The following is a 13,797-nucleotide window of genomic DNA, read 5'->3' on the forward strand; positions in this document are numbered from 1 at the left end:
GGAGCAGAACCTGGCGGTAGCCACAGTGGCCATGTTGGTAGCCCCGGTCTCTTGGCTGTGGCTCGAAGAGCTTGAGAAGGTTCTGGAGCCCATGGCGGACGTGGTGGTGGCCGTGTTGGTCGTCCCCATCTCGTGGGTCTCGCAGGGGGGGTTGGAACAGAACCCGATGGTAGCCACGGTGGCCGTGCTGGTAGCCACAGTCCCCTGGGCCTCAGATGAAGACCCAGAGAAGGTTCTGGAGCCCATGGAGGTCGTCACCGTGTTGGTTGTTCCTGTCTCGTGGGTCTCACAGAGGGGGTTGGAGCAGAACCTGCTGGTAGCCACGGTGGCCGTGCTGGTAGCCACGGTGCCCTGGGCCTCAGATGAAGACCCGGAGAAGGTTCTGGAGCCCATGGAGGTCGTCACCGTGTTGGTTGTCCCCGTCTCGTGGGTCTCGCAGGGGGGGTTGGAACAGAACCTGCCGGTGGCCACGGTGGCCGTGTCGGTTGCCCCCAACTCCTGGGCCTCACACGAAGAGCTGGAGCAGAACCTGGCGGTAGCCACAGTGGCCATGTTGGTAGCCCCGGTCTCTTGGCTGTGGCTCGAAGAGCTTGAGAAGGTTCTGGAGCCCATGGCGGACGTGGTGGTCGTCACCGTGTTGGTCGTCCCCGTCTCGTGGGTCTCGCAGTGGGGGGTTAGAGCAGAACCTGCTGGTAGCCACGGTGGCCACATTGGTAGCCGCCATCTCCTGGCTCTCACACGAAGAGCTGGGGGACAAGTTCGAGCCGGTGGCCACCGTGGTGGTGGCCGTGTTGGTCGTCCCCGTCTCGTGCGTCTCGCAGGGGGGGTTGGAACAGAACCCGATGGTAGCCACGGTGGCCGTGCTGGTAGCCACAGTCCCCTGGGCCTCAGATGAAGACCCAGAGAAGGTTCTGGAGCCCATGGCAGACGTGGTGGTGGCCGTGTTGGTTGTTCCTGTCTCGTGGGTCTCACAAGGGGGGTTGGAGCAGAACCTGCTGGTAGCCACAGTGGCCGTGCTGGTAGCCATGGTCTCTTGGCTCTGACTTGAAGACCTGGAGAAGGTTCTGGAGCCCATGGAGGTCGTCACCGTGTTGGTCGTCCCCGTCTCGTGGGTCTCGCAGGGGGGGGTTAGAGCAGAACCTGCTGGTAGCCACGGTGGCCACATTGGTAGCCGCCATCTCCTGGCTCTCACACGAAGAGCTGGGGGACAAGTTCGAGCCGGTGGCCACCGTGGTGGTGGCCGTGTTGGTCGTCCCCGTCTCGTGCGTCTCGCAGGGGGGGTTGGAACAGAACCTGCCGGTGGCCACGGTGGCCGTGTCGGTTGCCCCCAACTCCTGGGCCTCACATGAAGAGCTGGAGCAGAACCTGGCGGTAGCCACAGTGGCCATGTTGGTAGCCCCGGTCTCTTGGCTCTGGCTCGAAGAGCTTGAGAAGGTTCTGGAGCCCATGGCGGACGTGGTGGTGGCCGTGTTGGTCGTCCCCATCTCGTGGGTCTCGCAGGGGGGGTTGGAACAGAACCTGATGGTAGCCACGGTGGCCGTGCTGGTAGCCACAGTCCCCTGGGCCTCAGATGAAGACCCAGAGAAGGTTCTGGAGCCCATGGCAGACGTGGTGGTGGCCGTGTTGGTCGTCCCCGTCTCGTGGGTCTCACAAGGGGGGTTGGAGCAGAACCTGCTGGTAGCCACAGTGGCCGTGCTGGTAGCCATGGTCTCTTGGCTCTGACTTGAAGACCTGGAGAAGGTTCTGGAGCCCATGGAGGTCGTCACCGTGTTGGTCGTCCCCGTCTCGTGGGTCTCGCAGGGGGGGGTTAGAGCAGAACCTGCTGGTAGCCACGGTGGCCACATTGGTAGCCGCCATCTCCTGGCTCTCACACGAAGAGCTGGGGGACAAGTTCGAGCCGGTGGCCACCGTGGTGGTGGCCGTGTTGGTCGTCCCCGTCTCGTGCGTCTCGCATGGGGGTTTGGAACAGAACCCGATGGTAGCCACGGTGGCCGTGCTGGTAGCCACAGTCCCCTGGGCCTCAGATGAAGACCCAGAGAAGGTTCTGGAGCCCATGGAGGTCGTCACCGTGTTGGTTGTTCCTGTCTCGTGGGTCTCGCAGAGGGGGTTGGAGCAGAACCTGCTGGTAGCCACGGTGGCCGTGCTGGTAGCCACGGTGCCCTGGGCCTCAGATGAAGACCCGGAGAAGGTTCTGGAGCCCATGGAGGTCGTCACCGTGTTGGTTGTCCCCGTCTCGTGGGTCTCGCAGGGGGGGTTGGAACAGAACCTGCCGGTGGCCACGGTGGCCGTGTCGGTTGCCCCCAACTCCTGGGCCTCACACGAAGAGCTGGAGCAGAACCTGGCGGTAGCCACAGTGGCCATGTTGGTAGCCCCGGTCTCTTGGCTCTGGCTCGAAGAGCTTGAGAAGGTTCTGGAGCCCATGGCGGACGTGGTGGTGGCCGTGTTGGTCGTCCCCATCTCGTGGGTCTCGCAGGGGGGGTTGGAACAGAACCCGATGGTAGCCACGGTGGCCGTGCTGGTAGCCACAGTCCCCTGGGCCTCAGATGAAGACCCAGAGAAGGTTCTGGAGCCCATGGCAGACGTGGTGGTGGCCGTGTTGGTCGTCCCCGTCTCGTGGGTCTCACAAGGGGGGTTGGAGCAGAACCTGCTGGTAGCCACAGTGGCCGTGCTGGTAGCCATGGTCTCTTGGCTCTGACTTGAAGACCTGGAGAAGGTTCTGGAGCCCATGGAGGTCGTCACCGTGTTGGTCGTCCCCGTCTCGTGGGTCTCGCGGGGGGGGTTAGAGCAGAACCTGCTGGTAGCCACGGTGGCCACATTGGTAGCCGCCATCTCCTGGCTCTCACACGAAGAGCTGGGGGACAAGTTCGAGCCGGTGGCCACCGTGGTGGTGGCCGTGTTGGTCGTCCCCGTCTCGTGCGTCTCGTATGGAGGGTTGGAGCAGAACCTGGCGGTGGCCATGCTGGCCGCGCCAGTAGCCACGGTGGCCTGGGCCTCACCCGACGAGCCGGAGCAGAACCTGGCAGTGGCCATGGCAGCGGCCGCGGCGGCCTCGTGGAGCTCTCCAGGTTGCCCGGAGCTCTCCAGGTTGCCCGGAGCCCCCGCGGCTCCCGAGGCCGGGCCCGGGCGAGCCCTCGGCCAGCAGCTGGAGCTGGGGGGCTAGCGCGGCGCCCACGTTGGCCACCAGGCTGGTGGTGGCCGTGTTGGTGGTCCCCGTCTCGTGGGTCTCGCAGGGCGGGTTGGAGCAGAGCAGGGTGATGGTGGCCGCCTCGCTGGCCGCCTCGGGGGCCCCGGCAGCCACCGACTCCGAGGTGGGAGAAGCCAAGATGGAGACGAGCAGCTCCTGCATGGGCGGCGCCCCCACCCCGCTCGGCGTCGTGATCAGCGTCACCTGCGCCGGCGCCGCCACCGGCTGGGGGCCAACCCGCAGTCAGAGGTAGCCCAGGGCCGCCCCAAGCCACAGGCAGGGCCCCGCGGCCACCGACCGCGCGGGGCGGCCACCGCGCCAGCCCACAGGTGGCCACCGGGCCCTGCCGCACGGCCCATGGTAGGGGGCCTCGAGGTGCTACTGGGGGCCCTCAAGGTCCCACTGGTGGCCCTCAAGGTCAACCAGGTAGCCCACAAGGTCCTATTGGTGGCCCTCAAGGTCCCTCTGGTGGCCCACGAGCTCCCACTGGTGGCCCTCATGGTCCCACTGGTGGCCCTCAAGGTCCCACTTGTGTCCTATAAGGTCCTATTGGTGGCCCACGAGGTCCTACTGGTGGCCCACGAGGTCCCAGTGGTGGCCCTCATGGTCCCACTGGTGTCCTATAAGGTCCTATTGGTGGCCCACGAGGTCCTACTGGTGGCCCTCAAGGTCCCACTGGTGGCTTTCAAAGTCCTACTTGTGCCCTATAAGGTCCTATTGGTGGCCCACAAGGTCCTACTGGTGGCCCTCAAGGTCGCACTGGTGGCCCACGACCTCCTATTGGTGGCCTATAAGGTCCTACTGGTGGCCTATAAGGTCCCCCTGGTGGCCCTCAAGGTCTTATTTGTGGCCCTCAGGTCCTATTGGTGGGCCATGAAGTCCTATTGGTGGCCCTCAAGGTCCCACTGGTGGCCCACAATGTCCCACTGGTGGCTCTCAAGGTCCTATTAGTGGCCCTTAAGGTCCCAGTGGTGGCCCTCAAGGTCCCATCAGGGGTCCACGACCACAACCTCCCTCTAATCTATGGATCCTCCCATCTGGTGGCCCCTGGAGCCCAACTAGTGGCCCTTAAGCTCCTATTTGTGGCCCACAAGGTCCCACTGGTGTCCTATAAGGTCCCACTGGTGGCCCTCAAGGTCCTAGTAGTGGCCCTCAAGGTCCTATTGGTGGTCCTCAAGGTCCTATTGGTGGCCCTTAAGGTCCCACTGGTGGCCTATAAGGTCCCACTGGTGGCCCTCAAGGTCCTACTTGTGGCCCTCAAGGTCCCACTGGTGGCCCTCAAGGTCCTATTGGTGGCCTATAATGTCCCACTGGTGGCCCTCAAGGTCCTGTTGGTGGTCCTCAAGGTCCTACTGGTGGCCCACAGGGTCCTACTGGTGGCCTATAATGTCCCACTGGTAGCCCACAAGGTCCTACTGGTGGCCCTCAAGGTCCCACTGGTGGCCCCCAACCCCCTGCTGGCCTCCCACATCGGTAGCCACGTGATCCTACAGGTAGCCCCCAAGCTCTCGCTGGTAGCCCCGGCCCCGCCGCACCCCCTCCCGGCCCCGTAGCCGCAGTAGCCCCCTCAGTAGCCGCAGTAGCCCCCCCGGTAGCCCACCTGGACAGCGATGGCGGCGGTGGCCAAGGCGGTGGTGGCGGCGGCCGAGACGGTGGTGGGGGAGGGGCTGAGGACCTGGCTGGAGAGGGTGGCGATGGCCCCCAGCGTCGTGATGGGGGTGGCTAGCGAGGCCGAGGCCCCGTGGCCACCCGCCCCGGCCAGGCTGTTGGACACGGTGCCCGTCACCGTCCCCAGCGTCGTCACCCCTGCACCGTAACAAAGGAGACGCTCGTTAGGCTGAGAAGCACGGGGAACAGGGTAATTAGCCCCGGGAACCACGCGGCTACTGACGTCCAGGGCTAAGTAGCCACTCTAATGGCAGGAGAGCAGGTGAATTAGCCCCTTGAACAACGTGGCTACTGACACTGGGGACCAAGTAGCCATTCAAATAGCACAGGAACGTGTTAATTAGCCACGTTAATTATGTGGCTACTGATATTCAAGGCCAAGTAGCCACTCGAAGGGCCTCCAAATGTGTTAATTAGCAGATTTAATGATGGGGCTACCGACATCCAGGGCCAAGTAGCCACTTGAATGGCCTCCAAATGTGTTAATTAGCTGCTTTAATGATGTGGCTACTGACACAGAGGACCAAGTAGCCACTCAAATAGCACAGGAACGTGTTAATTAGCCACGTTAATTATGTGGCTACTGATATTCCAGGCCAAGTAGCCACTCGAAGGGCCTCCAAATGTGTTAATTAGCAGCTTTAATGATGGGGCTACTGACACTGGGGACAAAGTAGCCAATCTAATGGCCTCCAAATGTGTTAATTAGCAGCTTTAATGATGTGGCTACTGACATCCAGGGCCAAGTAGCCACTCGAATGGCCTCCAAATGTGTTAATTAGCAGCTTTAATGATGTGGCTACTGACATCCAGGGCCAAGTAGCCAATCTAATGGCCTCCAAATGTGTTAATTAGCTGCTTTAATGATGTGGCTACTGACAATGGGGACCAAGTAGCCACTCTAATAGCACAGGAACATGCTAATTAGCCACTTTAATGATGTGGCTACTGATATCTAGGGTCTAGTAGCCACTCGAATGGTGTGGGAAAGTGTTAATTAGCCACATTAATGATGTGGCTACTGACATGCAGGGCTAAGTAGCCACCCAAATGGCCTCGGAATGTGTTAATTAGCTGCTTTAATGATGTGGCTACTGACACTCAGGGCTAATTATCCACTCGAACGGCACGAGGTGCACTAATTAGCCACGCTAATGGCTTGGCGATGTGCTAATTAGCCGCTCTAACGATGTGGCTACCGACACCAAGGGCCAAGTAGCCACTCGAATGGGCTGGCAGGGAATGTCAGGGACTAATTAGCCACTCTAATGGGGGGGGAACTTGTTAATTAGCCACTCTAGGGGGTGGGGGAGGCTAATTAGCCACCCTAATGACACAGGGCACGGTAATTAGCCACTCTAATGACCCAGGGGGTGGTAATTAGCCATTCTAATGACATCGAACATTTCAGCAAAGCCTTTGACACAGTTTCTCCCAGCGTTCTGCTTGAGAAACTGTCACCTCTGGCCTGGACAGGCTCACGCTCTCCTGGGCGGAAAACTGGTTGTATGGCCGGGCCCAGAGAGTGGTGGGAAATGGTGTGAAATCCAGCTGGAGGCCAGCGACAAGTGGGGTTCCCCAGGGCTCAGTGCTGGGTCCAGCCCTGTTCAATGTCTTCATCAATGATCTGGATGAAGGCATCGAGTGCACCCTTAGCAAGTTTGCGGACGACACTAAGCTGGGTGGAAGTGTCGATCTGCTGGAGGGTCGGGAGGCTCTGCAAAGGGATCTGAACAGGCTGGACCGCTGGGCAGAGTCCAATGGCATGAGGTTTAACAAGGCCAAATGCCGGGTCCTGCACTTGGGGCACAACAACCCTGTGCAGTGCTACAGACTGGGAGAAGTCTGTCTAGAAAGCTGCCTGGAGGAGAGGGACCTGGGGGTGTTGGTTGACAGCTGACTGAATATGGGCCAGCAGTGGCCCAGGTGGCCAAGAAGGCCAATGGCATCTTGGCTTGGATCAGAAACGGCGTGACCAGCAGGTCCAGGGAGGTTATCCTCCCTCTGGACTCGGCAGTGGTGAGACCGCTCCTCGAATCCTGTGTTCAGTTCTGGGCCCCTCCCCACAAGAAGGATGTTGAGGCTCTGGAGCGAGTCCAGAGAAGAGCAACGAAGCTGGTGAGGGGGCTGGAGAACAGGCCTGATGGGGAGCGGCTGAGAGAGCTGGGGTTGTTCAGCCTGGAGAAGAGGAGGCTGAGGGGAGACCTCATTGCTCTCTACAACTACCTGAAAGGACGTTGTAGAGAGGAGGGTGCTGGCCTCTTCTTCCAAGTGACAGGGGACAGGACAAGAGGGAACGGCCTCAAGCTCCGCCAGGGGAGGTTTAGGCTGGACGTTAGGAAAAAATTCTTTACAGAAAGGGTCATTGGGCAGTGGAACAGGCTGCCCAGGGAGGTGGTTGAGTCCCCTTCCCTGGAGGTGTTTAAGGCACGGGTGGATGAGGTGCTGAGGAATATGGTTTAGTGTTTGATAGGAACGGTTGGACTCGAAGATCCAATGGGTCTCTTCCAACCTGGTTATTCTGTGATTCTGTGATTCTGTGAGTTTATGAACTGTTCATGTGGGCAGCCAATGTTCTGAGTACATAAAGGGCTCTGTTTCTCTTATCTTAACTTCTTAAGAATGCATAGCTTAAATAGTCCTGATGAAAGTGAGTTAATATATTAAACATGTTGTCTGCAGGGTTTTTTTTTTTGTTGTTTAAATTTGGCCTGGTGTGATCAGCAGTCATGTGCTCACTCAAAATATAATCTTCCGTGTTTTGTTTGAGCATGTTTTTTGGTAATGGATTCTTCTACTAATTTAACTGTATAAATACAAGATCTTAACTAGTGTAGTGTGCTGGTATGGAAAACTAGTAGCTTTGTGACATTTGTGGTTTGACAAGTGAAGTTGTGCATGCTCCACATTAGCTCATATATACTCGTGAGATTGACAGTGGTGTAATTGTACTGATCTATATATACCTGTATACACAGAGGGGTGATAGGCCCTCAGGCTATTTAATAACTGTTTAAGCATTTTCGTATCTCTTCAGAAAGTATCATGAGGTTTAGGTCACCTCTTTATCAAAACTTTTGTTGTAAAATGAAACTTTTTACTTAAATATTGCTTTGCTTTAGCTAAAGGCAGTTTTAGCCATCTTTTTTTTCATGCCCCTAGATGTCTTTTCTAGTGCAATTTTTCCCTTTAGCTCTAGTTTTTATCAGAGCCTACTGCTTTAAAATCCATATATTCTGAGGTTCATATCTTCTGACTGTTATGCAGGTCAACCTCTCCATCTCATTCCAGTCCACACTGATGACACAGTTTTAGCTACCTTAATTTTTTTTTTTGCACTTCTAAATGTCCTGCTTTGCCTTCAATGTTCCTGGTTTTGTGTCAAAAGTTGAACAGCAGTTGTAGAAAGAACTGTTTAGTGATAATACCATGAGTTTGAACTGCTCAAGCATCCACCTTTTTATTTCCAGAATAACAACCTATTAAAATATATGGCTGTGCTTCGATCACAGTAATGGAGCTTGGTCTCAGCTGAAAATAACATTGTTGAGATTGCTTATAGTTATGGAACTGTGTGACATATTCACATATCTACGTCTCTCATTAAGAGCTAAAGGGAAAAGGAAACAAGGTGTAAAGGCTTTTTGGTTTGTGGAGCCATTTTTCTGTAGATGGAAGCAAAGACCTCTTGGTTGATGTTAGAGTAAGAGAGTGGCTCAGACCTTGAAAACCATTGGCATGCACATGTCAGTCATCCTTGAAATATGTTGGAAAGGTAGACCATCCCTGTAAAAAGCCAGATTCAGTGCTCTCAAAGCTTGGAGTATTGTAGCCGAACTTCACTTTCAGACAGATAAGTAGCGTGTATAAAAGATGACTGGATGTCAGACCATTTTCCTTAAATATATGTGTAATCACAATTTAATGATAGGAGATGAAGTCAGAATGTGGAGTCTCTAAACCCAGGTGCACTTTCTGGAATCTGTTTTTGTGCTGAAGGTGTGTGTTTTCATACAGTGTCGTTACAGCCTGAATCTTCCAAGGCAAACTGGATAAAATGTTTTCTTAGACTGCTTTTTGAGATTGATGATGTGGCTAAAACAAAAATCAAGATTTCTGTGGCTGGGAATGAAAAGAGACAGTTGGAGGATAAGTGCCCAGCTTATACATCTCACCAGCTGTTTCTATGTTACTTTCTCAAAACTGCTGATCTGGCATTTCTTCTTGTTCACTGTGTATTGAAACCACTTACACATTGAGAACAGCAAGTCTACTGTTGCTGACTTTGACAAGCAAAAGAAGGCGGCACCTGTAGCTACTTAGGAACTTGAAAGGTGGTACCTAGCAAAACCCCCCTCAGTCCAAACATTTGGAAGAGCTTCATGAATTTCAACTTGTTATATGCCCAATTTGAAATCCTTTCATGAGACTTCTCAGGGACCAGAGCTGTTGAGGAGGGTTTTATGTGAGTGAAATACAAGTGATGAAGGGCAGAGAAAATAGCGTAGATGGTTGCTTTTTGGTATGAGGCTGGAGGGAATACTTTTATAATTAGATTGTTGACTTGGTTTGAAAACAGGCCTTAAGAGCGAGCTGGAAAATAGATAGAGCTTACTTCATTGCACTTGGAGTGGGTATAATTTTATAAACTAGCCTGAAATTGTGTTTTCTCTTCAGAATCTATTCCAATGTTAAGTACTATGAAAACGTAGCAAGTTACTCCCAGCATTTCTGTAGTTGTCTACATGGCTGCATAACTGTACTAGATGTTATTTTATGTTGTTCAATAATTACTGAAATTAACATGAGGTAATTTTGATCTAAAGTAATGAGTTAACTCGGGGAGGAATAAACACTACTTGATGTGCTCTTACTGTGGCATCAGCTTATGGCCTTCCAGTATGATCTGACTTCCTGAAATAAAGATTACCTAGTTTGCCTGGATTAGTTGATGGTATCATGAGTCACTGCTAGAAAAATATTTCTTGGGCTTATAAACTTGAAAGCTAAGAGATAAAATTAAATAATGCACTAGAGAAGATAGTGTTTCCTGGATTTATTTTAGTAAACAAACAAGAAAAAAAATGCAGGGGTGCATGACTCAACTTTCATTTGTCTTGCTTTGTGGGAGTGAAGGTAGAAAAATATATGTCTTGTTCTTCTGAGTTTAGGATTAATACATTTTCACACTTAGTGATGTGCTTCAATTTGAAAGTACTTTTTTGTTTTGTCTGTTACTTTGAACGTCAAGTCAGTAGTTTTTCATTGTTTTATATTTTATTCAAAAAACCCCCCAAAAACAACCACCAAGCACATTCAGGTTGTGCCAGACCTTTGTTTCACTACTTTTGAGGCCTTCTGGATCCGTATTTTATCTCCAAAAACTTTTAGAGTTTAGCTAGATAAATCTTGCATGCATGGGTACTAGTAGTGGAAAGCGATCCATTTCTTTGAAGCTTATTTCTTTGAGAAAGTAAAATCTGTAGGTTTTAACCACCTTTTTTTTCTCTTGTAATGTTTTTTGGTGTTCTGAGGTTTTTTTCATGTTTAAGACTGTAGTTGTGCTGTGTGCAGTGCGCTTGGCTGCGTTCAGTCAGCTTCTTGGGAGAATTCACATTAGTGGTTAATGTGCAGGTTGGTAGGCTGAAAGAGTCAGTTTTCAGTGCTCTGCTCTTGTCATGAAGATTAAGTGTTTTCTTATTCATGTACTTATCTTCTGTACTGACTTCTCCTCAGTTTTTGTGCCTGCTGTTCTTAGCTTTACCCTGAGAAACTATTTCCCTCTTCTGCAAATGGAATTAAAGAGTTAATATTTTAAAAAGGAGGTATTGCACAAATGTACAAATACATTGTATACTACTTTTGATGTTTGTAATGTTTTTCTCCTTCCACTTTGAATTTACCTGTTTCACACTCTCAATCTTCTTGGTATTCCTAATTCTCCATTTCTTGATGCATTAACTCAAATTTTAAGTTTTGTGTGAAAATAAGCTTTTGAATTTTGCATGGAAAAAGATATTAAGATTGTAACTTGTGAAGGGGTTGCAGGTTTTTGTACTTAAAAAGGATCTCCATTGAGTGATACTTCTGTACCATAGTGTCTGGTAGCCTTACTGTGTGAGCTTTTTCATGTTAGAAAAGGCACACTTGTTGCTATAGGTAATGGAAAAAACAAATAATTTATTATCATAGAATAACCAGGTTGGAAGAGACCCACCGGATCATCGAGTCCAACCATTCCTATCAAACACTAACCCATGTCCCTTAGCACCTCATCTACCCGTGCCTTAAACACCTCCAGGGAAGGTGACTCAACCACCTCCCTGGGCAGCCTGTTCCAGTGCCCTTTTGGGTAGCAACTCTTCAGATAAGGAAGAGAAGTAAGTGTAGTTTTTACTTGAAATGCATGTTAAGTTGTGTTTTTTAAAAAATATTACACAGGCACGTTTATTATTATGCTACAAGTAGCGAAAACTATAATTGTAGGGTTAATATGTTGTTTTCACTGTTGTGCAAGTGACAGACTGTAAATATGTATGGAACTGTCTCTTTGAGTAGCTAAATGTAATGGGTATATGGAACTCATCTTAAATATTATTCTTGCCTCAAGCAGACTGAGGAAACAGATGAGATCTCGATGATTAAAGAGGGAAGGGGGAAGCATTTAGCTTCAAGGGAAGAGCTTTGGCAGAAACTTGTCTCATCGGATGTGTCATGCTGTTGCTGGGTGATGTTTTTTCGTTTGCTGGAAGTGTGATTATGTTTGGTTACCCCTTATGTAATATTCACGTGTGAGTTGCGGTAAAACAAATATCTTTTTTCTTTGTCCCACCATATAAAACCATTTTAAACTTGTATCTGTTAAGTAATATTTTATGTTATCTTAAATCTCAGCACCTTTTCAAGTCTCTGTTGGGTGATAGAATCCTTTTTTTCTGTAAGGACGTTCCTAGCTTGTTTGTATGTGGAAACAACAAAACGATTGTTTTCCACTAAATAGGCTGAAAAGACAGTTAAAAAGGTGTGATTAGTTTTTCTGGTGTTTCCAGGTAGAGCAAGTTTATGGTTACCCAAGTTCTGTTCTAGAACTGATCTTTGGTATCCAAGCTACTTGTGCTGAGCAGGCAGCCATTGTAAGTGTTGCTTTTAATTGTCGTTTTTAATTTTCAGGAAGCAGATTTTTTTTTTTTCTTTTTTAAACATGCCCCCTTTTTCTGCTTGGCATTTTAAATCCTTTTTCATTCACTCTGTTCCGTGACAACCGCTGTATTTGCTTATTGTAGCAAATGACAAGCCAAGTAGTTTTCTTTTTCTGAAAACTATAAACAGAACCACTCACAGAACTGTTGTGTTTTAAAATCGTGAGTTGATTTCCTTTACTGTTAAGTCTCTCAAAAAGCTATGGGAGTAACTTAATTTAAAATCCTCATCAGGCCAAAACTTTGAAATTGGTGGATTTATTTTGTTTCTTCTTAACCTCTTTTTTTTTTTTGTTTTGAGGAGGGACAGGAAAAGCTGTAGCAACTTCAGGCTTACTGCTGCACAAAACACTTGTTTGTGTCCTACATATTTGCAAATTCAGTTATTTGCAATATTATTTCTCTTTAAGTGTTTGGAATATAGTCAAGTCACTTTATAAATATATCTTTAATGACTTAACTGACTAAATACAGACATATATGTTAAACCATAATATTCTAGAATTATTCTGGTTTTGGTTTTGCATTGTTACGGGTCTTTAATTGCTACCTTGTTATTGTCAGGGTTAGCTGCTTTAGCTGTGTACTTAGAAGCTTCTTATAGGACATTGATAAGACTGGTTTTGATTTTGCACTTAATAGGAAACATCTGAATGGTAGATTTTCCTCCCAAGTTACTCAAATGTATTAAAGAAGGGGAAGTAGTGTATTGGTGTGGCGCTGAATTGAGGGGGGTGTCAGAAAGATGTTTCAGCCTTTCTTTTACTACCTGTATCTGTACTGAATGAGAAAGGGAAGACAAAAGGCCCCATGTTCTCCTTATGGACAGTAGTAATTTAAAATGTAAAGACAGGTTGGGGAATGATGCATGGAGAGTCTTTTAAGGGTATAAGAACTGCACAGTGACAAAATTCTTGAAGGAAATTATTGCAGAAAGTCGCATGAAAATGTTGCCTCCTTTCTGATTTTCTGCACTGTATATTGCACAAGGAACAGGCCGCTTTGTTTTGACAATTTTGTGCTCACAACATGAGGACAAACATATGCATGTCCCTTTGACTTTTGTTTGAAGAATGTCAGAGGGGATAAAGGGTTTTTTTAATTGTTTTGAGTGTTCTTTTTGGTACAGACCTTTAGCTGTGTTCTGGTTTAAGGTCCTGTTTCAAAGCATGGCATGTTGATTATTTCGAACAAAAAAGGGGTTAGTGTCTATTCTAGAAAACGCTGTTCCCTAAGGTAACAAAAACAGACAGTAAAATATACACAGAATTGTAAACCAAACATTATTTCCCACCCTCCCTTCCATACAGAATGAGAATGTATGCAGTGTGGTTTGGAATTTATTTCGTAGTTACCGTAGCTGCTTTTCTGCTGAGAATTGACCAATTTTAGACTTTTTTTATTGTCTCCTGAGACCTACAAATGCATAGTTTCAGGTATCCATACTCTGAAAAATAAGTATGTTATTCATTTTCTTTCTGACCAGTTTGAGGTGGGGAGGGCTGTTTCTGTGAATCTTTTGAGTTGCAGACTAACTGCCTAACTAAGGCAACGATGTGGTGATGGTGTCTTCCTTTCTGTGCTGCCTCTGATAGTTCTGTGGCAGGCCAGTTCAGAGAGCTGATGCAGAAAAGGATTGATGGCTTTTTTAGAGAAAAAAATAGTCCCTGAACTAGGTTGCTTTGGGTTCAGATGACTAGTCTAGGTGCAGCAAGGGCAACTAGTAGGACTGTATAGGCCTTTATA

General features: G+C 49.6%; 1 protein-coding gene across 1 annotated transcript; it reads right to left on the reverse strand.

The window, feature by feature from the left end:
• Positions 1–505: 505 nt before the first annotated feature.
• Positions 506–5,296, reverse strand: LOC138733952 (host cell factor 1-like). The gene is made up of 7 exons (XM_069881474.1): positions 5,291–5,296; positions 4,791–5,021; positions 3,182–3,409; positions 2,553–2,682; positions 1,820–1,970; positions 1,141–1,293; positions 506–746 (listed from the first exon to the last, which is right to left on the reverse strand). The coding sequence occupies exons 1-7, from the start codon at positions 5,294–5,296 to the stop codon at positions 506–508; spliced, it is 1,140 nt and encodes a 379-aa protein (XP_069737575.1).
• Positions 5,297–13,797: the final 8,501 nt, after the last annotated feature.

This window comes from Phaenicophaeus curvirostris, unplaced genomic scaffold (assembly GCF_032191515.1).
Source record: "Phaenicophaeus curvirostris isolate KB17595 unplaced genomic scaffold, BPBGC_Pcur_1.0 scaffold_50, whole genome shotgun sequence".
NCBI classification, from domain to species: Eukaryota; Metazoa; Chordata; class Aves; order Cuculiformes; family Cuculidae; genus Phaenicophaeus; species Phaenicophaeus curvirostris.